Source organism: Phoxinus phoxinus (genome assembly GCF_949152265.1).
Source record: "Phoxinus phoxinus genome assembly, chromosome: 12".
Taxonomy (NCBI): Eukaryota; Metazoa; Chordata; class Actinopteri; order Cypriniformes; family Leuciscidae; genus Phoxinus; species Phoxinus phoxinus.
Genome location: NC_136887.1, coordinates 3,727,874 through 3,754,417, shown reverse-complemented (window position 1 = coordinate 3,754,417; position 26,544 = coordinate 3,727,874). Strand labels below are relative to the sequence as shown.

At 41.5% G+C, this 26,544-nt stretch overlaps 1 protein-coding gene across 1 annotated transcript; it reads right to left on the bottom strand.

Moving 5' to 3' along the window:
• On the bottom strand, window positions 1–24,476 carry LOC307007810 (zinc-binding protein A33-like). The gene is made up of 6 exons (XM_079630181.1): window positions 23,844–24,476; window positions 2,567–2,662; window positions 2,242–2,472; window positions 2,102–2,124; window positions 1,902–2,020; window positions 1–1,532 (listed from the first exon to the last, which is right to left on the bottom strand). The coding sequence occupies exons 1-6, from the start codon at window positions 24,237–24,239 to the stop codon at window positions 988–990; spliced, it is 1,410 nt and encodes a 469-aa protein (XP_079486307.1). The 5' UTR covers window positions 24,240–24,476; the 3' UTR covers window positions 1–987.
• Window positions 24,477–26,544: the final 2,068 nt, after the last annotated feature.

Sequence of the window (26,544 nt, the reverse complement as noted above, 5' to 3'; positions counted from 1 at the left end):
TAAAGCAATGCATATTTTTTTCAAATAGTGCAATTACACAGGCTTTTTTATTTCAAAAACATTTGGCATTATTTTACTTCCATAAACAACGCCCTTCACCCGTGACTTATTCACGATACAGTACTAGCCTCGAGTACCTTATTGCTTACATATAAACGGCTGCTTGTACGTTCATGTTTCTGAACTCGAGTTATAGGATAATATACATATGAACATATGAGGATTTCACTGGCAAGAAGATTTACTAAAATATGTCAATACTTTATCTTGTCTTACATATTGTAAACATGAATTTAAACATATAATAATTGTAATTTTTTATTTAATTTTAATTTTAATAACAATCATTTTTCTTTATCAACTATTACATGCACATATAAAAATTAGTATATATACACAAACCTCACAGCAACACCAACACAATTATTACACAATAATTTATCCAATTGGCTCTAATATGCAGAAGCAGAAAACAGGAAAAAAGTGAGTATTCGCTTTATAGACCAAACCTGAGAAAACGGCACCATCTCGTAAAAAGAAAAAAATGCTTTTATTTTATTTTAAAGCCCTGCCAACAGAACAAAAGTCTATTAACAAAGACTGCATCATTTTATAGTTAAATGGCCCTGTGATAAAAACAAATTGGCCGTTTTAATGGGTTTCAATGCGGACATTTGTGTCCTTGAGGTCCTGAGAGTAAATATGTTTTGTACCCAGAGATTTATGAAAGGAAATGCAGAAAGGAAATAAGAAAATTCCAATAAAAATACACACTTCTGCCAAAATGTATGCAGTTGGCATTAACACAGGAACAATGATTTAAAAAAAAAAAAACTGAAAGAGACAAACATGTCCTTAAAGAGACACGAGGGTTAATTTGGTTCTTAACTTTACAGTGAAGTGATTGATCAATGAGATGCTTTGATTACAGTGTTATTATTGAAGCATAATTTGCAAAACTGTATTAATCCAGAAGCAGAATCAGATTTAACTGTGATTTTCTGCTGTAATAAACAGTTTAACTGGTAAGATCCTCAGGGGGGAAGTTGTGCAGGCATTACATAAGAATGGAAAGACAGTTTCTGTGAAGGATCTCCTGAATGTGAACAGACAGTCTTTAGTTACAGGATCAGAGAATGACACTGTTCCTCCGTCATAGTCCAGCCGAACTCTCACACGCTGGAGCTTCTGTTTAACAGTAAAGACAGTCTCGGGTTGCTCTGGGGATTGTGAGCTGTATTTGCTGTTCATGTAACACACATACCAGACATTAGAGTTACAGAAAACCGCTCCCTTCCTCTGGTTTGATGCTGTGGTTATTCCAAGACTCCAGCCTGTACTGTCTCCAACCTCCACATCCCAGCAGTGTGTTCCTGAGTTAAAGCCCTCAGATCCCAGGACACATGGATAATAGTCAAACCGCTCTGGATTATCAGGAAGTGTTTTATCATCATCACTGACCGACACACTGGTCAGATCAGCAGAGAGTGTGAGATGAGGAGATGCTGTGTTTGGATCAAGAGTCAACGGCGCTGCAGAGAGAATAACATCAGATTAGAGGATGAGATATGATGTATTTAAATGTAAATATAAAACATTTTTCTTTTGTTGAAAGAGATCATAAATTATACGATCATAACATTGGTCTGTCCGAACGGATTGAGGCTCCAGGTTTAATATCAGTGTTCAACAAACACGATTGTATCCTAATTTATAAACATAGATCATGAGGAATAGACTTCATTATGAGTTCGCTGTATGATCTGATGATTTCCTGTAATGCAGTTCAGATTCACTTAGTAATTCGATTGATTATTAAATATATTTCTATCAAATGTTATGTTGTGTGTGTTTCTATCTGCACTATCTTCTGCACTGGTGTCAGATCTGCTGAGACTCACTGTGTTGGACAGTTTCCAGCATCTTCTTCCCGACTCTGAACGGCAGGTTACCCAGATAACGCGACACAGGAATCAAAGCTCCAGAACTCATCCGTGGATCCGGCTGTGAGATCTGGACTCTGAGGAACATTCAGGAGTCAGAACTGCAGTGAGTTTGAGTTCAGATCCACTGAGAGAAGAGATACGAGCAGCTCACTTACCTTTCCATTGAGGCGTTAAAGTTCTGGAAAATATAGAGTTTAAAAACATTTTAATATCTTATCAAACACTCTCACTGTCAATGAGTCTCTCTATACAAGTTGTTTTCTGCACAGAGAATGAAGCCAGATTGATTTGTCACCTTTAGAAACGAGACGTCGTTGTCTTTCATCATCTCCTCCATGTCTCTGAGTGTGTGTGAAAGAGCTGAGATGTGTGTGTTCATCTCCTCCAGCTTCTCCTTCATCCTCTGCTTCTTCTGCTCCTCTTCCTCCCTCAGTGCAGTGACTGCAGCTTCTTCTTCGTCTCTGAGAAACTGATGAAGCTTCTCAAACTCTTCTTTAATCTGACGCTCTGTGTGCTCAGCTTGAGACTGAAATCACATCACATTCACTGTGAACACACACTCCACTAATGTCAGTAATACACTCTGTGTGTGAATGTTGAGTATTTAACTCTTTCCTCACCGTGATGTGTTGAATTGTTTCATCACACTTTTTCTTCATTTCTTCTCCATGTTTGAGCTTGTTTTGTAGGGACGTCAGCGCTGTATTAAATTCCTCCTACAGGTTAAGATGAAAATCTGTGAAACTTATGCAGCTTTAAGAGGTTTAAACAGTGTATGTTTGGATGTTTTTATTGTTATATTATTTATATGTTGAATGGATCATTCCCAGTTAGCATTTGTGCCCGAAAATGGCAAGAGATGTATTTTTAATTATTAATTTGGTAAGGATGAACATCAAGAAATCATGTTTTCACCAAACAAATGTGTGATTTTTTTTTTGCAATGGCCAATTTCGCAATTATTATATCCGTGCAGTTGTATACTTTGTTTTGTCCTTTTCACACCTAGGCCTTCAGTGGTGTCCAACCTGAATTAATAACTTTTAGTAAGCGCACACTCTCTATAATTGTTGTGAAATTGCTGTTTTTATTTTGCACCGGCAGTTATAGGGTTAATGCGGTGAGTTCGGGTAAGTTAGAGAGGAACGAGCGAGTGAGTTCGGCTTGTGCGTTAGTGTGCAGTGGCTCTTGCGTTCCGAATCCGATTATAAGTTCAGAAACGGAGTATTATTGAACGACTGACGGCTGAAGGTCTGGAATTCATAGCAGCTTTCTTTGGCCAAGGCCCGCCCATAAGGCCGTTTGACCGACATGTCAAACAACCAATTACAGTTCGTTTCGTTCAGCGTCACGTTTCGGGGCGTGGAAATGTCCTCACAACAACAGACCGGCGTGCAACAAGTCAGTCAGCATAGAAAATCAAAGAAGGAGAAGAAAACAAGCAGTAAGTCATTGATCTGTTCGTGCACGTATAACAACAATGGCGTCTGCATTACCACAATATAACACAATACTGAATCGGCCAGCTGCGATGTCAGCGTCTGTTGTTTTCTGTTTGCCCGCAAACGTGGCTGATATCCCCTTCGCAGTTCTTCCATAATAGATAGGAGGGGACACACAACTAGTAAAATTGGATCTGCTGGGAATCCTTCTAAATGCTGACAACGGGTCGACCAGGCTTGAAAAATAATACTCTTCCCAAATCCCGTCGGCAAACAGGCTAAAATATCTCTTTTTGTCTCCACTAAGTGCCTCAAACAAAACTCCTGGACATCTCTTAAAGAGTCTATGCCGTGAACCTCGCATACTTTTGAGAATCCTACGTTTAGCTGATCTTGATAAATGCTCATTGTCACTCATGTAAACACAACAGTTTTTCTTCCGCAATCACACGTCTGCGCTTTGTTTCCCGGCGGACCGAAAATAAACGCGACACTCGCGCCCCACGGAAATCCGATAAAATTTAACCAATCAGATGACGACTTCGACATTCCTGAAGTGTTTCCAGTTAAGTGTACCTGCATCAGTGCCCGGTTGCATAAAGCACCTTAAGTTTTTCCTTTAAAGGGGTGGTTGATTGCGATTTCACTTTTTTCATTTTAAATAGTGTGTAATGTTGCTGTTGGTGCATGAACAGTATCTGCAAAGTTGCTGCGCTGAAAGTTCAACGTAAGCAGAGATATCGTCTTTTAAAAATCAGGAAGTTTAATGCCTACAAAAACTACTCGAATGGGACTACAACGAGATACTTCCCGGGTTTTATACGTAACTAACCCATACATTTACATAAACCCTCCCTCCGGAATATGGAAAAAAAGGGGCGTGGCCATATTTCTGCGGCTTTGTCGAAGAGGAAGAGTTATAGTGGAGAGCTAGCCATGCCGTCGAAAGTGTGTTATTTTGTGGGTGGTGATGGCGCAATGGATAAGACACATGCCTATGGTGTGAGAGACCTGGGTTCGAATCCACTGTGAGACACCAATGTGTCCCTGAGCAAGACACTTAACCCCTAGTTGCTCCAGAGGCGTGCGACCTCTGACATATATAGCAATTGTAAGTCGCTTTGGATAAAAAGCGTCAGCTAAAAGAATAAATGTAAATGTAATGTAAATTTTCACCCAGCTGTCAGGTCTTCTGTGCTCGGGCTTCCTATGGACGCTGTAGTTCGTCAACAATGGCTAAAATGTATGTTTGATTATGTTCCTGAAAATTACAATCGTAATTTAGCTCTCTGTGCTGCGCATTTTACGGAAGACAGCTTCCAGAATCTCCACGAATTCAATGCCGGTGTTCTGACGGAACACCATACCCATCAGAATGGGATACCTTCGGTTAATGCGCATGCGCAGCAGTGGAATTAGTGGAATTGCGCATGCGTTAAATTTAAACCATCATTTCAGCATACCAGATTACAAGCGGTAAGTGTTGGTGTATTATATCGCATATTATATACACATTACCTAATTGCATTTGTATTAAACCAGGGGCCATCAAAACAGCATACCCCTTTATAAACTGTATTTTTTATTAATATACCCCTTTATAAACTGTATTTGTATTAAACCAGGGGCCATCAAAACAGCATACCCCTTTATAAACTGTATTTTTATTAATATACCCCTTTATAAACTGTATTTGTATTAAACCAGGGGCCATCAAAGAAGCATACCCTTCACAAACATGGTATGCAGTTTTGACAAAGTAGGCTAAATTGACAGATCCCGCTATAAAACTCAACTTCCGGTATGCTATTCTGACAAAGTATGCTACATCGACAGAACACCGGGATTAAACAACTGTTACTAAAACATGAAGCAGTTCTAACCCAGAGGCAGCCGTTGTTGGGCTACAACCTGTAAGTACTTAATCATTTTAAATGTATTTGCATGTATAATTTCAGACGTAATGTTTTAGTTTTATCTGACGTAAACAAATGCCAGCGCTGGCCACTTAGTTATGCTATTTCGTGTGTCTATGACAAACGCGTACACACATTTTGAACCTGAATTTGTAATTATGTACTAATTTTGTAAATGTATTTTCCATGTATACTTTATGAAATAATTTTTCGATTTGATCAAGAACGTAAACCAATGCCAAAGCTGTTTGTTTATAGTAGCCAGTTAGTTCGATGCTATTTTGTGTGTATAAGACAAACGTGTATAAAGTTAAACAAATGATATGTAATCGCAACAGCAAACTTCAGCTGCGGTATTACTCAGTCATTTATTATGTTATTATAAGAGCCAAATGTGGTGTTTGTGTATTTATATATTGGGTGTTGTTTCCTGTTTGTACAGTGGGTGTCGCTCTAGTGTTACCTGAGGTCAAATGCATAAAAGAAGCATCCAAACTGCCAACAGGAAGGGGGGTTTGGCCCGGAAGGGCAAACGGTTATTGACCGCTGTGGCGCATATAGGCTGAAAACTGATTGTTGACAATGTAATTGTATACAAATATGATTTGCCTGTGAAACTGGATAAATGGACATTTACCTCTGCACGGTAGAAACAAATAAATGCAATAATCAGCAAGACAAACGCCTGGACATTCTTAAGACCGAAGCCAATGGTAATAGAAAGCAAACAAACAGTGCGTCAGCCAGGGCATTACGGGGCTAAACCACTCCAGTAGCTGCTAGTATTAGACTGAGCGGTTACATTTAGTCAAAAACCTCGCTCACAAGGAACTTTGCTGGAATCGTGTGGGACGCAACGAGATGGCATAAAAGGATGCGCCGCTTTGTTGGCCGGGGGATTAAAACTACGCTGGTGGAGGCAGTCAGCTGTTTGTGAAAGGACGCGCAAGAGCTACGAGGCTGAAGCCGGCTGTCGTGCAGCGGATCACCGGAACATCGCAAGGCGCCCAACGCAAGAGGTATGTGTAGCGCTACACTTTTGGCCATTTGATTGTGTGCACACATAAAAGAGAATAAACCCAATGCATTGGTAACCAGATAAGACGGACAATAGAGCTTTCACTGACTGTTACGGCGAATTTTGAGTGACTGACTCGTTATCATGGAGGCGCGTGACGCAGTGTCGGTCATTAACCCCCTGGGGTCGGCAATCACGCCGGCGTGATTTGCGCGTTTTTTTTCACATAGCAGCAAAATAGACCTAAAATACTCAGTCAGTTTTGGTCATACAGCCTTAAGAAATATGAAAAAATAAGCTGTTAAATGTCTACTTTTTTATGTGTCCACTTACAATCGAAATAAAACATTGTGCTTTTGTAAAATAAAGAAAGTAAACAGGGAGTGCTTTCTGCCTCTCCGTCTCCGTGAACTTTTTTTCTAAAGCACGTCTCTAAACTCAAATAAAACTCAGTGAATACTATTCACTCAGACATGAGCTATATATCTCTATAATCATTTAAGTGTGTAGTTTTAAATGATCTAATTCAAAACTAAAAGAAATATTCTCTGTTTATGTAATCTATATATAAAGAGCGAGAGATCAGCCGTCCTCATTATCTTTTCTGCCAGCTCATTACTCCGCTAATGTGACACGCCCATCGACAGCGCGCGCGCTATTCAAATTCTAATCTGAAGCAACACAATGCAAACTAGTCAACGCCCACAACAGCTGGAGAACACACTCGCTGTGAGGAATAATAATATCGTGATAATCCTGGAAATTTTACCTCAAACGTGCTGGAGTAGCCGAACAACGGATCCAGCTGCAGATCACCAGTAAGTGCTTTGTTCTAATCGCGATATGAAATGGTGTCTGTAAACCGCAAAAGACTGTTTAAATTTGAATCACGTTTCTGTGTTTGAATGAATGCACGGCGCATGCGGTTGTTTACTACAGCTCGCGCGAGTTTCGCTTTTAGCAAACTATATTGCCTACTGAGATGAGTAAAAATCGACTGAATACGTTGAAATAAAATGTATTTGTATAAGCAACATATTAAACTGCAAATTAACATTTATGCCCTAATATATATTATAAAAGACCATATGTTACAGACGAAATATGAAAGACAACATTTCGTTTTGGATAGATTATTTATAAAGTTTTTACTGCCACATCAAAACCTAATTTACAAGGTGCAAACAAAATCTTAAAAGGTCAATATAAGCCTTCTCTATAAATTATTTTTGTGTTTTATTAGTGACAAATTTGGAGAGAGGATAGCCTACATCCAAAACTTTCTGAAAATACGAATGAGAATTAACTGCACAATTACTAGAAATGTTTACCTTGGATATTATACAATTTGCAAGCATACAGTTTGTGGAAAAATACACTTTTTTCAAGATGTTTCCAATTCTGTAGTAATATATATATATATATATATATATATATATATATATATATATATATATATATATATATATATATATATATATATACCGGTGTATATATATGTATGTATGTATGTATGTATGTATATATGTGTGTGTGTTGTCTTTGCATTTTTTCTTGTAGCCACAGTGACACCTAAGGCTCATTAGTATGCAGCATTAGCAGGCCTTCTTTGTCTCCAGGTGTGAATGAGGACATTATTCATGACCTTGTTGGATCATTCACGCCCACCTGCATATTGCCTTTCCAAACAAAAAGTGTCTTACAAAATTTAAATCAATCTATTGTTTAATTTAAACGATTAGCCCGGATGATTTTCAGATCATTTTGAAGTAAATACTCTAGCCGACAAGATCCATTAGTCAAAAGTATTGTGGGAATATGTGAAGTTGGTCGTTTGTGGTCTTATATCAGACAATTTAAGTTCGAGTTTTTTGAATAACCACGCATAAATAATATTCTCTCAAAAATGCAAACATGTACATACATGTTGCTCACATATTATGCTAGCCATGTTCATGCTAAATAGAGTGTAATTACACCTTTGCCATTAATATGTTTATAAGCAACTGAAAAAAAATACAAATATCTGGGCATGTCAAAACATCTCAAGGACCCCAAAAACACCTTAGACCCCAGAGGGTTAACGGGACTAGTGCGCTTAAAGTTACAGCTGGTAAATCCAGTAGTGTGACTAGCGGTGCTCAAGCACAAACTGGAAAGCGGGCAGTGAAGCTCACTGCAAAGGCGCTTGCTGATAAATTGGACAGGTTGCAAAATGATAGAAAGGCTAAGCTTAACAAAGCCAGTGTGTTAAGAAAATCAATACAAACTCTGATAGAAAAGGGTGATAAAAAGCAGATACTGAGTGCTCTTGGAGAATTGATTGAGGTATGTGATGAATCAAAATGCATGCATGAATCTTTGTTGGGTTTATTGCCACTTGAGGAAAAGGAAAAACATGAAATATGGTTTAAAGCAAAAATGCTGTTTAATGATTTATGTATTGCTGATACAAAAAAGTGGGTTTCAAGCAATGAAGGTCATGACTTGGTAAATGTTGATGGTATTGATGATGTGAATCCTAATGACAGCGTTTCCCAGGTTGGTAGTAAGCGCTCAAATCAAAGGAGTGTTAACAGTGGTAGATCAAATACCACATCCTCTGCACGGATTAAAGCGGAGGCAAATAGAGCTGCGCTGGAAGCTCGTGTGTCAGCTTTAAAGGGGCAACATGCTTTAGAGGAACAGGAGCAGCAGCTGAGGAGGAAAAGACAGCAGCTTGGTTTGGAGGCTGAACTGGCTGCATCCAATGCTAAGCTGGCAGTATTACAGGCCGCTGATCTGAAAGGTTCTTCTCGGGCATTGTCAGATGGTATGAATTCCTACCTCCAAAAGGAAACTGTTAATGTTTTAAACCCTATGGCAAGGGAATATCAGCCTCGAGCAGAGAAATCAAAACAACAAAATGACATGACAAATTTGTCATTTCCACCGCATAAACAACTATCAATGGACGTGCGACGAAAGGTAACTGACCAATGGGTTGAAAGCAATACGTTGGGAACGTTGAATTATTCCCAATGCCAACCAACAACAAGGGACGTGGAAGGAACGCTAGGATCTCAGCTCTGTCAAGATCCACCTGGAGACATACTTAATATCATGCGCAGGCAAAATGAAATATCGGCCACTTTAGTGCAGCAGCAGCGTTCATTGTCTCTGCCACCACGAGACATTCCCATCTTTGAAGGTGACCCTCTACAATACAGAACATTTATTAAGGCTTTTGAGCAAGGAGTGGAGGGGAAAGCAGGAAATGCAGATTGTTTGTACTATTTGGAACAATTTACAAGAGGACAGCCGCAAGAACTTGTGCATAGCTGCCAACATATGGATCCTGGGCGTGGCCATGTAGTGGCAAAGGGTCTTCTACAGGAGCACTTTGGCAATCAGTATAAAATTGCAACAGCTTATATTGAAAGGGCTTTGACCTGGCGACCAATACGAGCTGAGGATGTAAAGGCACTTCAAGCTTACTCCTTATTTTTGCGTGGCTGCCGTAATGTGATGGAGGAGCTCCAGTACATGCAGGAACTGGATATGCCTGTTAACATGAGAGCCATTATTGCAAAGCTGCCATTCAGAATGAGAGAGCAATGGAGGACAAGGGCTCATGACATTATGGAAAGAACTAAACATAGAGCTCATTTCGAGGATTTGGTTAAGTTCAGTCGTGTTAGTATTCTTTCCCCTGTTTGACCCTCTGTTTGGCAACATACAGGATTCACCACCCGGTGTCGCTGGTATGAAGACTCTCGCCAGGTTAAAATTCCAGCCTAGGAACAGAGTGACTGGAAATATCGTTGCCACCACAGTAACATCTAGGCACTTGTTGGAGGGGGAAAAAGAGCCAATATTGCCTCCGGGGAAAGAAAGGAAAGCTGGATGCCTTTGCTGTGCTCGTAGTCACCTGTTGGAAGAGTGCAAACAGTTCAGTGGAAAGAAGCACAAAGAAAAGATTTCTTTTTTGAGGGAAAAGGGAGTTTGCTTTGCATGTTTAGGTCATGGTCACATGAGCAGGGATTGCGACAGGCGTTTGACATGCAAAGTTTGTGGCCAAACTCATCCCACCGTGCTGCATATCAAAAGGCAAACTACAGAGGAGCCATATCATAACCGGCCAACTTCGCAGGAAACATGTGGACATACAGGGGCCGGTAAGGACCAGTGCGTTCTGTCCATTCTCCCTGTTAAGGTGAAATCTGCGAAGGGAAATTGCATCATAAACACCTATGCTTTTCTGGACCCTGGAAGTTCAGCCACGTTCTGCACGGAAGATCTAATGCGGAAGCTGAATATTACAGGCAGAAGAACTAATTTCTTATTACGCACCATGGGGCAAGAAACTGTTGTTCCAGCCTTCTCGTTGACTGGTTTGGAGGTATCTGATCTGGACAGCAATGGCTTCTATATGCTCCCGAAGGTTCTTACACAAAAGAAAATGCCAGTTACTTTGGATAACAGGGTAACGCCTGAAGACCTGGCTAGCTGGCCGTACTTGTCAAAGGTACACGTCCCAAGCATAAAAGCGAATGTTGATCTCTTAATCGGAACCAATGCTCCCAAGGTATTAGAACCTTGGGAGGTCGTCAACAGCTGCGGGAATGGCCCATACGCTGTTAGGACGGTGCTAGGATGGGTTGTTAGTGGTCCGCTGAATGGTAACAGCGGGGCATTGGAGGAGGATCTTCCCGCTGCTATGGTGAACAGGATATCTGTGGGCAAACTGGAACAGATGCTGACCATTCAATACAATCATGATTTCAACGAAAGGAATATAGAAAAGAAGGAAATGTCCAGAGAAGATTGTAGGTTTCTTGAAACTATGGAGCGCTCGGCAATACTTCAAGATGGAAGATATTGTTTGAAATTGCCCTTCAGGAACAAGGAGGTCTATCTCCCCAACAATTTGGCAGTGGCTAAGCAGAGGATCGAGGGTTTGAGGAAAAGGTTCCTTAAAGATAAACACTTGCACCAAGAGTATACAGGGTATATGAACAATCTAATTGGTAAGACCTATGCAGAGCAAGTACCTCAGCAGCAACAGCATTGTGAGAGCGGAAAGGTGTGGTATATTCCTCACCATGGTGTCCACCATTCGAGAAAAGGTTCCCTTCGTGTGGTGTTCGACTGTGGAGCCACTTGTAAAGGGGTCTCGTTAAATGGTGAGCTCTTGCAGGGTCCTAACCTTACCAGCTCGCTGTTAGGAGTTCTAACTCGCTTCAGACGGGAACCCGTAGCTTTCATGGGTGATATTCAGGCCATGTTCCATCAGGTGAGGGTGGCTGAGGGAGATAGAGACTTTCTCCGCTTTCTCTGGTGGCCAGATGGAGACATCAGTAAGGATTTTGTGGAGTTTAGGATGACGGTACACCTGTTTGGCGCTGTTTCGTCCCCCAGTTGTGCAAGCTACGCACTTAGAAGAACTGCTGATGATAACAATTCTGAGTTTTCAGCTGAAGTTCTTTAATGTGTCAAGCATAATTTTTATGTGGACGACTGCTTGAGGAGTTCAGCCACAGATGAACAAGCTATCCATATGGTAAGAGATCTAATTGCTCTGTGTCGAAAGGGAGGCTTCATCTTAGAGAAATGGCTAAGCAACAGTCGCATCATCTTGCAAGCCATATCCGAAGATCAGAGGGCTAAGGACCTTAAGGAGTTGGATCTAGACCAAGATACACTTCCAGTAGAAAGAGCTTTGGGTCTGCAATGGTGCGTGGAGACTGACTCTTTCAGGTTCAGAATGGAGATAAAACAACAGCCTCTAACAAGAAGGGGTATGTTGTCAGTTAACAGCTCAGTGTACGATCCGCTTGGGTTACTGGCACCTGTCACTTTGCTTGCTAAAGTGATGCAGCAAGAACTCTGTCGGAGGCATTGTTCATGGGATGATGCTCTGCCACAGGACATCTTGTGCAAATGGAAAAGGTGGTTGAAAGACCTGGAGCTGCTGACTGCATTTAAGGTGGATAGGTGCATTAAGCCAGTGTATTTTGGAGAGATCAGGCATGCGCAACTACATCACTTTGCCGATGCCAGTGAAGGTGGATACGGGACGGTAACCTACATTCGGATGTTAAATCAGGAAAACAACATTCAGGTCACATTTCTGCTTGGTAAAGCCAGAGTGACACCACTGAAGGTTGTAACTATTCCCCGACTGGAATTGACAGCGGCTGTCCTTGCTGTCAGAGTGGACTCAATGTTAAAAGAGGAATTGGATTTCCAGTTGGAGGAGTCAGTATTCTGGACTGATAGCACTTCGGTGTTAAAGTACCTTAGCAACGAGGACAGGCGCTTCCACACATTTGTGGCCAACAGAATCTCGACCATCAGAGAAATATCTGAACCCTCACAGTGGAGACACATTGGTTCTAAAGATAATCCAGCGGATGATGCATCGAGGGGTCTGAACGTCTCTGATTTTCTGAAGAAAAGCACGTGGCTAGGAGGTCCTTTATTTCTTTGGCAGCAGGAGGAAGACTGGCCTAAACCTGTGTCTGAATGGTCATTGGACTTAAATGACCCAGAGGTGAGGAAAGGGACTACAGTAAATGCCATCAATGTGTGTGTCGTGTCTAGTCCTACTGACCAGCTCATTGCTTATTTCTCTGACTGGAGGAGGCTGAAGACAGCAGTTGCCTGGTTTCTTAGGTTAAAGGTTATATTGTTATCAAAGGGGCGCCCGAAGGGGCAGTTGGAGGCTGCTGTGGCCGATCATCCAGAGGAAACCAGTCAGGATGGATTGAACAACACTGAAGGACAACGGGGCACAGTGACATCTAGGAGTGGAATTCTGACACTGGAAGATCAATTAGAAGCTGAGATTGCCATCATTCGTTATTGCCAGCAACAGAGATTCAAGGAGGAGATTTCGGTTCTGCTATCGGGGAAAGCAGCAGTGAGTAGACGGAGTTCCATATATAGACTGGATCCAATGGTGGAGGAGGGACTCTTAAGAGTTGGAGGAAGGTTGAACAGAGGAGCGATGCCTGAGGAAGTCAAACATCCCCTCATTCTCGCCAAGGATCAGCATGTCTCCATGCTTATTCTTAAGCACGTACATCAGACTCTGGGACATGGTGGACAGACTCATACACTGTCTAAAGTGAGGAAGAGGTTTTGGATCACCAAAGCCAATTCAGCAGTTAGGAAGGTTATTGCTGAATGCGGCTTTTGTAGACGGTACAACGGAAGAGCAGTGGAACAAAAGATGGCAGACCTCCCAAAGGTGAGAATCCTTCCTGATCTACCGCCATTTACGAACACAGGAGTAGATTACTTTGGACCAGTTGAAGTAAGGAGGGGACGATCGACTTGTAAGCGGTACGGAGTTATATTTACCTGTATGGCAAGCAGGGCCATCCATCTGGAAGTGGCAGTATCCCTGGAAACGGATGCATGCATCAATGCTTTGCGGCGTTTTATCAGCAGGAGAGGACAAGTGGAACATCTGAGGTCAGACAACGGTACCAACTTCATTGGGGCGGAGAGGGAACTCAAGAAGGCTCTCGTTGATTTGAATCAGGATACGATTCAAGGAGCCATGTCGCAGATTGGAATCCGGTGGAGTTTTAATCCACCAGCTGGTTCACACCATGGTGGCGTGTGGGAACGGATGATCCGCCTGGTGCGAAGGGTTTTGACTTCTGTCTTACGTCAGCAGACATTGGATGATGATGGACTTCATACGGTGTTCTGTGAAGTGGAGGCCATTTTGAACGATCGGCCTATTACTAAGCTCTCGGATGATCCCAGCGACCTGGAACCTCTTACTCCAAACCATCTTCTTCTTCTGAAGGGTAAACCAGCTTTGCCACCTGGAGTGTTCAATCCGCACGACCAATATGGGAGAAGACGTTGGAGACAGGTACAGTACCTCTCGGATCTTTTTTGGAAGAGATGGATGCGAGAGTACTTGCCTTTGCTTCAAGAGAGGCAAAAATGGAATCAAAAGAAGAGGAGTTTGATGGCTGGGGACATTGTGGTAATAATGGATTCTTCAGCTCCTCGTGGCTCTTGGCCACTCGGCAAGGTTCTGGAGGTTTTTCCCGACAAACATGGGCTTGTGCGGTCTGTAAGAATACAGACTAAATCTAACATTATGGAAAGGCCAGTGACAAAGCTCTGTTTGCTGCATGGAGTATAAATATGTTTGTTCATGCTGGGTTTGACTGTACTTTGATGGATTGTAGCATTTTGGCTCTCTTTTTGTTTTTTGTTAAATTGTAATGGCTGTTGGTCATTAACAATTAGGGGCCGGTGTATAAGAGCCAAATGTGGTGTTTGTGTATTTATATATTCATTTCATTTCATTTCATTTATTATACAGGAAAGTTAAAAGTAACAGTTAAGTCACCGTCAAACGGGCCTGGCTCAGTTTAAGCAACTGGTTTACAGCAGGTTCCTGTTCTGCAGCAACATAGAACAATGAACAGACTCAATACATTTTTTACAAGACATAAATATACACTGAACAAAGTACAGACCAATACAGCAGTAAAATACATAAAGACGTATCTATAAACAAATTAATGTGTGCAAGTATGACTATCCAGGAGAAATAGTTTATATGACTTTTTGAAATGTGTGATGGATGGTAATGTTCGTATGTGATAGGGAATGTCATTCCAGATTTTGGTGTAAGTATGGAAAAAGGATTTCTTACCATAGTTATTCTTGTGTGAGGGGATTGGAATGAGTTCCTGTGAGACTGACCTAGTGAGACGTTGTGTTCTCATCCTGCGTTTTGGAAAAAGATCTGTAAGTGCTGGTGAAGTGCTATTTTTAATCTGAAAATAAACTGTAATGGCTTGGTTGTTTATATAATTCTGGAAAGTCAAAGCTTTTGTACGAGTTAGGGCATTGCAGTGATGAGACCATCTTGGGAGGTTGCTATGAATCTTGAGTGCTCTGTAGTATAGTCGTGCTATTGGTTCAGTAATGTCCTTTGTGGTGAGAGACCAGATTGGCAAACAGTAAGACATTGTTGAGAACACAATAGCATGTAGGTAAAGTTCAGAGATTGAGAAAGAAAGATATGACCTTATCTTATTATAAACGTAGAGATTCTGATTGAGCTTTTTTGTTAATTTGAGAATATGTTCTTGGTATGTAAGATGTGTGTCCAGTAAAACACCAAGATAATTATAGTTCTTTGTGACAACAAGATTTTGGTTTGCAAATGTAATATGATTGATAAAGGAAAAACTTTTTCTGGGTGAGTGAAAGTACATGCATTCAGTTTTTTTTACATTAATGGTCAGATGGTTCTTTTTCAACCAGTCATGTAAGAGATCAAGATCAGATGATAATTTCGAGTTTATGACATTTGGATGTGGATCCGAAAGAAAAATAACAGTATCATCCGCATATAATAAACATTTTGAATGTCTGCAGACACGTGAGAAATCATTAATATATAAAAGAAAAAGTAGGGGTCCAAGAATGCTGCCTTGGGGAACGCCCATATTACAGCCTAAAGGCTGCGACAGGACATGATTAAAATTGACTGTCTGCGATCTGTTTGTCAGATATGAGGAAAGCATTTCAATCACTGACGGGGACAGTTCGAATGAGTGAAGTTTGTACAGCAAGATCTGATGGTTTACAGTTTCAAAAGCTTTGCGAAGGTCAATAAAAATAGCTCCCGTGATGTGACCTTTATTAAGAGAGTCACGTATTTGTTCAGTGAAGAGAAGTAGTGCGGACATAGTAGATCTCTTTGCACGAAAACCGTGTTGACAGTCACTAAGCAAGTTATTTGATTCAAGGTATGCACTTAGCTGGTTATGCAGGACTTTTTCCAGGAGCTTAGACATTGCTGGCAGTATTGCAATTGGTCTGTAGTTAGAAACAAGAGTGCGATCATCAGATTTAAAAATTGGAATAACTTGTGCTGCTTTCCACTCAGTAGGAAAGATGGAAAGCCTGATACAGAGATTGGTTAGATGTAGAAAGAGAGGTATCAGGCTATTAGCGTGAGTCTTTAAAAATATGGTGTTTAAACCGTAAATATCATGGGCATGAGAATTTTTTAACGTGTGTAGTACTTGTATCACCTCATTCTGTGTTATCTCCGAAAAAGAGAACTGGTCAGATGTTGAGTAGAGAAGTGGTGAGGGCAAGGAGGGAGTGGCGAAATGCATAGCTAATTCTTTAACTGATGATATAAAATAATCGTTAAAAGCACATGCAATTTTTTCTGAATCAGAGATCAGAGTACCCCGTAAGGAAATTTGAATGTTAGCATTATTTTTCTTCTTAGATTCATTTTCACCAGTAATGGTCTTAAGGGTCTGCCATAGTGTTTTTGGGTTATTAGCAGTTTGTGTAATTTGCTGTTTAAAATAGTCTGCCTTAGCTTTACGTAGCTCGAGAGTACTTTTATTTCTAATTTGTATGAAATTATTTTTAGTCTCAGGTGTTCGATTTAATCTATATAATTTAAGAAGAGTGGCCTTCAATTTAAGGAGTTGAAATAATGCAGTATTCATCCAAGGTAATTTATTTTTCCTAGGTCGGACCTTGCTAGTAGTAGTATATTTGTTCTGTATTGTCTGTAGTTTAAAATGAAACTGCATTAAGAGTTGTTCAGGATCTTGTAATGACAGCTCATCATTCCAGTCAGTAGCACTTAAATCAGCATTAAATTGTGATAATTTTGAAGTTGGTATTTTAGGGGCAGAGTGGGGAGCATGTGCTTTTTTAGGTTTTAAAATTCGTCTAACTGCATAAATTAGTGAATGATCTGAAATAGCCACCTCTATAACACCAGACATTGCGTATTTTGAGGGCTGATTTGTAAAAATGAGATCCAAAATGGAACTGCGAGTTTTGCTAACTCTCGTTGGTTCCTTGATTAATTGATACAATCCAAGTTTCAGTGCAGTAGCCTTCAAAGTCTTTGATGACTTATCGTCCCAATCAAGGTTGATATCGCCTAGAATTACAAGCTCTTTTGTTGTAACAGATTTAATTAGGTCAGAAAGCTGAGATAGATAAACACTTTCACTCACATTAGGTGGTTTATAGGTGAGAATGATAGTAATTGCATGTTGCGGAGTGAAGTGTACGATAAGTTTTAAAGTTTCAGTTTCGGTTTCAGAATTTGATATAACATGTGCATAATTCCGACTCACGTAGAAAGCCACTCCGCCACCGATCTTACTAGTGCGGTCTTTACGATACAATTCATAATTTTCGATTGAGAGAAAAGAATCAGGAATATTGGGGGTCAGCCATGATTCAGAGATAGCCATTACATGTGCTTTTGATTGCGCAAGCAAGATTTTAAATTCGTCTAATTTAGGAACAAGGCTACGGATGTTTAAGTGGCAGATTTTAAAGCCTCTGGTGCTACCAAGTTGACCTAGGTTAGCTGGGCTATTTCTTGAAAAGGGTGTTCTCTGAATTTTAGCGGTTTTAACTATAGGGTTAAAAGAAGGTGCATCAGAGTCAGAAGATAAAATCGGGAAAGGTGGAGGAATAAAAGTAGCCGGAGCTAAAATTGTAGAATGGGGAAAACAGCCCCAAGTTATAGGCATACCCGTACACTGTGGTTGTGATAATGCAGTAAAATATCTAATATAATTTGCATATGCATACAATCCCCACAGGTGCAATATGCCTAAGGTTGTTAAAATATTTGAGTCAGGCCCCGGGTTAAGCTCGACATTTCCAATAAATAAGAGAACAGTTATTAAAAGTCTTGATGAACTTAAAGTGTATTTAGACTTATCTTCTTTTTCGTTGGAAGTATTTTGTTTGACATCAGTTTCCCATCGGTGAAAAATAATAGTTCGTGCGGAAAAAACCAGTGGGTGATGAAAAACTATTTGATCAGAGTTTTTGGACACAAACCTCTGGTCAAAACAAAGTAGGTTGATAACCGGGGAACTGTTTTGTAGGACAGAAAGTTCCGCTGGTAAAGAAAACTCTGCTGGCGGCCGGTTACGCTCACCGGCGTTCCTTGTTCCAATATTGGGTGTTGTTTCCTGTTTTTGTACAGTGGGTGTCGCTCTAGTGTTACCTGAGGTCAAATGCATAAAAGAAGCATCCAAACTGCCAACAGGAAGGGGGGTTTGGCCCGGAAGGGCAAACGGTTTTTGACCGCTGTGGCGCATATAGGCTGAAAACTGATTGTTGACAATGTAATTGTATACAAATATGATTTGCCTGTGAAACTGGATAAATGGACATTTACCTCTGAACGGTAGAAACAAATAAATGCAATAATCAGCAAGACAAACGCCTGGACATTCTTAAGACCGAAGACAATGGTAATAGAAAGCAAACAAACAGCGCGTTTAGCATTACGGGGCTAAACCACTCCAGTAGCTGCTAGTATTAGACTGAGCGGTTACAGTTATATTAAATGTTTAATCAGGAGAAAACCGTATCTCAGAAGCTAACAAGCAGCAGTGGCATTTTCAAGTAGGCTAACAGCGTATCGAAATGATTATATAATAATAGTAGAATAGAATAGAATAATAATTGAAAAAAAAAATACCATTCAGAAGCGTTTTGTAAGAGCCGTGTTTGGGGAGGTTCTGCTTGACTCTCTTCTTTCTGGGTCTGATTCTGGCTCAAACTGACGGCAGTATTGACACCATTATTATTTACATTGAAGGAGCACATGCAGCTTTCGCCCGTAAAGGTGATGGGCGTGAAGTTTCCGGACAACGTGCATTTCGCAGTTTAGACAATTACAACACACCGGCCCAACTAACCAATCTGAGCCCATTGCCTGTTTCTGAGAGAGTGGTTTCATAGAATCAGGAAGTCAACCGGTCGTTCAAAGGACAGAGGAGAAAGCGGCTTACAATAAAGGCGAAATTTATGAAAAATAAGGCTTAAAAAAAAAAAAAAACGAAGACATGTTATATTGCACCCCATAAACACAATCATGCAAATAAAAACAGCAGTAAACCACCCCTTTAAGTATGACACTTAAGGGGCGATTTCCCCTTACCTAAGAGAATAACTTAAGGGTGTTGCATATAATCTCTTAAACGATTCTCTTAGGTAAGGGAAACATTTAAGTGTTTCACGACATCGATCCTGAATTCACGTTATAAAAGTCTGTTGTTGCCATAGATACGCAAAACACTAACACAAGCGGGAAAGAGCCCCCGCAACCCGGTGAACCACTCTGCTGACAGACGATTTATGAACGTGGAAAACATCTCCCACTATCGTCTGTTGCAAAAAAACGCAGTGCTATAAGCAGTTGTAACAACGCAGGTAAAGAGTGGTTGCGATCTGTGACACGGTCAAGGGCGCCGTCTAGTTTGTTAGTGATGTCAAATATTGCGCGTCGATCAAAACGGTATTCATGCAACAATAGGGTTCTCCCTATCCCTAAAAATTATTCTTGGCACATAATTATCTTCAGCTCGTTCCATAAATTCAGCCATGTCGTCTTATTTTTTTTCCAAACCTTAAGTTATACTTAGGGAAATGACCGTTAAGGGGTTTTATGCAACACTTAACGCTTTTTAAGGGATTACTTAAGTGAAAAAACAGCATTTAAGGGAAATTCTAAGTGTTTATGACGTTTCACTTAAAAAAAACGTTAAGTAACACTTAAGGGTATTTTTCTGCAACACCCTTAGGTTTAAGGGAAACATAAGGGCGAACTTAAGGGAAAATTTCACTTAAGGTGCTTTATGCAACCGGGCACTGACCTTTAGCCAACGTTCCGTGGGCGTGACGTCTGAGGCTGAGACTAACTGCTCACCAGCCTGTGCATGTATATCTCACTCACTCCCGGTAACAACAGTATTATAAAACAAGGTGGCCCTCTAGTGGAGTCAATATGCAATTACACCATAAATGTATTTAACACTACACCACAGCAGAGAAGGCCTTGCCACTGATATTTGTGGTTGTGCAAATACAAATACAGAAAGTGAAAGTATGTTAGTATCAATCACTTTTCGGTGTCATAAATCACATATTATTATTGAAAATATTAATAACCCATGACATGTGCAGATGCTGTTACTTTTAAGATGATTTGAATGATTCATTAGCGTGGTGTTGCTGTGTCGCTTGTGGCAACCTTACTGTGTCGGTGTCATGTTTCCCGCTGGCAGCTTGATTAATGTCCTCTCAGCTCGCTTTATGCTGTGCCTGTGTGTTTTTTGTAATCTGTTAATGGAGCCTGTTTACACCCCTGCTGATCTCAAACTTTTACGCTGCCACGCCCCCCTGGACCCGTCGCTGTATAAACTCTGCAGCTCACTCGGAATTATTCGTCGTCCACGTTATGTATATCGCTTCAAAAGAAAACCGACTCTCATCTATGGACATGTTGCTCACATCCCAAATGTTTACACGCCCGATCGTTGTCAACGATACCAGCCAAAGACCAGGGGAATTAACTTTGACAACCTTTGTCACCCTCCAAGGCTGCCACCTCCTGCCTCGTCATCATGCCAGAACTTTAACATTGGCCACCTAAATGCGCGCTCAATCACAAACAAAACGGCCCTAATAAACGATATCATTGCGGACAAAAAATGTGACTTGTTTTGTCTCTCAGAGACCTGGCAACAACCTGGTGACTGCATTAATTTAAACATGCTGACCCCCCCTGGCTACTGCTACTTATCCAAACCCAGATCTGTAGGGAGAGGGGGTGGGTTGGCTGTAGTGTACCGCTCAGATCTGACTGTTAAAGAACTTAGGCCATTTGAAGTGACATCATTTGAATATATTGCTGTGAAAGTTGTTTCTACTCCATCCCTCTTACTATTGCCAATCTACCGCCCCCCTAAACCATCTGTAAATTTTCTGTCTGAACTGAATGAACTTCTCACTGTCATTTCATCTCTTTGTTCTGCTGTGATTATGTTAGGGGATTTTAACATTCATGTGGATACTAATTGTTCATACACCTCGGAGTTTAACTCTGTATTGGACTGTTTTAGTTTGACACAGCATGTTGACTTTCCTACTCACACTCATGGCCACACTTTGGATCTGCTCTGCTCTTCTGGTCTGAATGACATCTCTGTCTCTGGTTCCATCTCTGGTGTCTCTGATCATAAGCTCATTGAATGCCATTTCCATATGATTACCCCTCCTCCCTCCTCAGAGAAAACAAATATTACATGTCGTAACATCATGTCAATAGACCACAGCATGTTTTCTGCCTCTATACAGGCCTCGCCACTTTTCGACCTTGACGAGCTCTTGTCCGCGGATGACTTGGTTGCTATGTACAATGGCACCCTGACCAGCCTGCTTGATAGCTTAGCCCCTGTCAGGACTAGGCTTGTACCAGCAAACCGTACATGTCCCTGGTTCACCCCTGAGCTCAGGCAACTTAAGGCCGCTGGCCGGCGTCTTGAACGGCTATATAAGAAAACTGGCCTTACAATTCACTCCATGCTTTACACCGAACATACTCAGGCATATAGGGATGCCCTCAATGCTGCCCGCTCAAACTATTACTCCTCATTCATAACCTCCTCCATGTCCAGGCCTAAAACCCTGTTCAGGACCTTGGACAAACTCCTTAAACCCCCTGTCACCGCCTGTCCTAAGACCCCTGAGCAGTGCCAGGCCTTCTTACACTTCTTTGATGACAAAATTAGCCAAATCTACCACTGTTTCAACCCAAATGCTATCACTCTCTCTGCTTCTCCTCCCTCTCTTGGCCCTCAGCTCTCTCATTTCACCGCTATAGACTCACTCACTATCACTGACATTATTAATAAGTCCAACTCTACATCGTGTCAGCTTGACCCTGCCCCCACCCCTCTACTTAAAGCCTGCATCACATCCTTATCTGAACCCATTGCATTGATTGTAAACACCTGCCTCAACTCTGGTGATGTGCCTGCTGCCCTTAAAACTGCTGCAGTCACACCCATCCTCAAAAAACCGAACTGCGACCCTACATCACTAGTAAACTACCGCCCTATCTCCAACCTCCCCTTCCTGGCCAAGGTATTGGAAAGAGTGGTGGCCTCACAACTACACACCTTTCTCAATCACCATGACCTATATGAGCCTTTTCAATCTGGCTTCCGTTCATGTCACAGCACAGAGACTGCCCTTCTACGTATAACTAATGACCTCCTTCTGTCTGCTGATTCTGGTTCACTTAACATTCTCATCCTCCTTGACCTTAGTGCTGCTTTCGATACCATCAACCACAATGTTCTAATAGCCCGTCTGTCTGCTATTGGTGTTTCTGGCACAGCCCTCAATTGGTTCCAGGCATACCTCTCAAACAGAAAGCAGTTTGTAACACTTGGTCCACATCAGTCTTCCATGTCCCCTGTCACTCGTGGTGTCCCAAAGGGTTCTGTACTTGGGCCCCTCCTCTTTCTCATATACATCCTGCCTATTGGCCAGATTATACGCAGCCACGGTCTTAACTTCCACTGTTATGCAGATGACATCCAACTCTATTTAACCACTCCCTCTGCCCCTGACCTTCCACCACGCTCCCTCACTGACTGCCTTTCTGATTTAAAACTATGGATGCAAAACAATTTTCTCAAACTCAATACAGATAAAACCGAAATTCTGCTGATTGGCCCTAAAAGCATCCTCTCCAAATCTCCCAGTTTCACTCTTAACATTGATGGTTCACCTGTCCATCCTACCCCCGTTGTTAAAAACCTTGGCATTCTACTTGACTCCACCCTAAGCTTTGATCCTCATATCAAATCACTCACTAAGACTGCCTTCTTTCACCTCCGTAACATTGCTCGCCTCAAACCTTTCCTCTCTGTTAGTGATGCACAGACTTTGATTAACTCGTTCATTATGTCCCGTCTAGACTACTGCAACTCACTTTTCCTTGGTCTCCCTGCTAAATCCCTTCAAAGGCTACAATATATTCAAAACTCGGCTGCCAGGCTCCTCACCCACACCAGACGATCAGCACACGTCACCCCCATTCTCCACTGGCTACCAGTTTCATCCCGGATCAAATACAAAGTCCTACTACTCACCTTCAAAGCCCTCCACAACCTTGCTCCCCCCTACATCCGCGACCTCCTGACCCCTTACACTCCTTACCGCTCACTCAGATCCTCTGACCAAAATCTCTTGACCATCCCCCGCTTCAGACTTTCCACCCTGGGTGGCAGGTCCTTCAGTGCCTTGGGCCCCAAACTCTGGAACCGCCTCCCACAACCTCTTCGTGACTGTCCTTCTCTTCCCGTCTTTAAAGCACATCTTAAGACCTTTTTGTTTACTGAACATTTCTCCACACCAAACTCATAGCTTCATCCAGATAACCTGTCTTTGTAGTATTGTTTTGGTTGTTTGTTGTTGTGTTTCCTTGCCTTCCAACTATGTAAAGCGACCTTGGGTTTGAGAAAGGCGCAATATAAAATAAACTTATTATTATTATTATTGAACATCAGAGGGGTTTTCAGAAAATCATAGAGATTTAGTCTGAGTAAAAATAAATACAGGTCTATTGTTTACAGAAATAATACTGTTTCTATGTTTAGCACTGTATTTATGAAATGAGAGACATTAGTCTTACCTTGTGAGATGAAAGCACTTCACTGATGGGTCTGAATGTGTGGTTGGTGTGTTTCTCTGAGTCTCTGCAGACGAAACACACAGGCTGTTTGTCATCCAGACAGAAGAGTTTGAGTTTCTCACTGTGTAAACTGCAGATCTCCTCAGATCCTGATGAACGTTTCTCATTTCTCTCCTTCAGGAACGACTCACACAAGTTTTTTAACGCTAGATTAACTGGAGGTTGATGATTTGAGGATCTTCTCCTGCAGACAGGACACTCCTGAGTTTCCTTAGTTTTCCAGAACTGTTGTAGACACTCTTTACAGAAACTGTGACTACAGGACAGAAGAACAGGAACCTTGAAGATGTCACAGCAAACAGGACAAATATAATCATCTTCAGCTGCTGAAGCCATTTTCACCGCTTGAGTCTCGCAAACTAAACTTTACTCTCACTTTCTGAACGACGGTTTTCTAAAATGAATCACAATGAGAATCAAAGATCTGCTGTCTGTCCAGAAATGAACTTCACAAAAATCCTTCTGTAAAGTGTTTCTCTTTGTTCTCCATCTATTGCTTATTCTTTATTGCTTTTGTTGAGACAAAGTCGGTGTGACAGAAAGGAGAAATAACAAGTCAGTCTCTTCCTGGTTAGTGTTGTAAGAGAGAGGAGTTTATGATCAGCTTTGGGTGTGTACAGTTCAGTTCAAGATTATTGTCATATGCATATTAGTACAGAGTACCACAGCAACGAAATACAATGTGCAATGGCACTCTCTCAACACTAGTCAATAAATAACAATTATAATAACATTAAAACATCCAAGCACAGTAAGCACACTAAGCTCAAACCTCAACCCTCCTTCCTGTTGTACTATCATTCAGTATCCATTCATTATTACTTTATGATCAGCTTTGGGTGTGTACAAACAGGAACGTCAGGATTTCTTCAGGTAAAATGTATTCAAAATGGACCTGCATTGAAATGTTAAAATTTAATGCTATAAAATATTGCATAAAACTTAAAAGAACAATTAAAATACAAAACTATTAATTATAAAAGACCTCAAAATGATTATACTTTTTATTTATTGCTCTTTATTTGTCAGAGAGTTTCTCCAGGGTCTGTCATGATCAAATCAAATCAAATTTTATTTATGTAGCACATAAACAACATAACAGTAGTTGGCCATTGTGCTGTACAACAGAATACATATCTAAAAACAAAACAAAAAGAGCACAGAGCAATGATAAATGGAGTTTACATCAGAAAATTCTACATTAATTTTCTGTTATGATCAAATCTTTGTCAGTGTAATGGGCAGGAATAAAGATCTGAGTGACTTTGATAAGGGCCATCGCAGCAGGTAAAGCCAGCGCCCGCGGTCTCTCAGCCAAGCGCCAGCAGTTCACGGCGAGACAGGGACCCCGGCCCACGGTTGTGCTGGACTCCGAACCTCGCAAGCCTTCCTAGCCGTGAGAAGAAGGGAGAATTCGAGGCCGGACCAATCTCCAAAAGACTTCTCAAACATTTCCCAGTTCCCTCCTCTCAGGTGGCTGGAAATATATATACTGCAGTAAATGGGTCTATTCTAAAACATGCGCACCTGCAAACAAACGCAGTTTTTCCGGCGACACAAATAAAACACGAAAAGAGCTCTTTTCTGTCTGTGTCACATGTAGGTCACGTGCCCACTGTAATGTACGCACCCCTACACACAAGCACTGTCCCCACAGTAAATGTTTCTCCAGCTCATGCTGTGAATGTAGATCGTGTGCCCACGACAAAGTGCGCACCGCTACACATAAGCACTGTACTGACAGTCCCAAACTTTCCCCCAGCATGCGCTGGAAGTGTAATGAATGTAGTTTGCGCGCCCACTGTAAAGTGTGTGCCCCTACATGCAATACGGGTTCAAACTCCCTCCCGTCCAGCACGGGAGAGATAATAAATGTAGATCGTGTCCCACTATGAAGTACGCAACACTACTCACTAAAACTGTTCCCACAATATCAGTTTTTCCCCTCCCTATGACGAGAGACATGATAAAGGGTGCTCCCGCTGTAAAGCGTGCGCCCCTGCACATGAGCGCTGTTCACACAGCTGCAACACACAGTTGGACGGTCGGGTCCCTATCTCAGAGCGGCCCTCCTCCAGCTTTTATTCAACCCCTAGCTATGCGGGCCGAGGCCTGGGAGGCTATCCCCGGTATATCAGAATGGGTGTTGAACATAATAAAACGAGGCTACTCGCTACAGTTCGCTCAGAGACCACCGCGCTTTCAAGCAGAGACGACAGTGAATATGGGCGTGGCTCACGTCCTTCGCACAGAGGTGTCGAAGCTGTTCCCCTTTCACAGAGCGAGTCAGGAGCTGTTTCTCAATGTCAAGGAAGGATCCTCGGAAGCCAGAATTTCAAGTCAAGTCACCTTTATTTATATAGCGCTTTTTACAATACAGATTGTATCAAAGCAGCTTCACAGTGATAACATAAAAATAATACAAAAAACTATTTCATCATCGTCCACCTTTAAGGCAGATCTATAATATTGTTGAATATTAAATGTCCCCAACTAAGCAAGCCAGAAGGCAAGGCAACAGTGGCAAGGAACCAAAACTCCATCAGGTGACAGAATGGAGAAAAAAACCTTGGGAGAACCCAGGCTCAGTCGGGGGCCAGTTCTCCTCTGGCCAATGAGTGAACAGTGTATGATTATGATT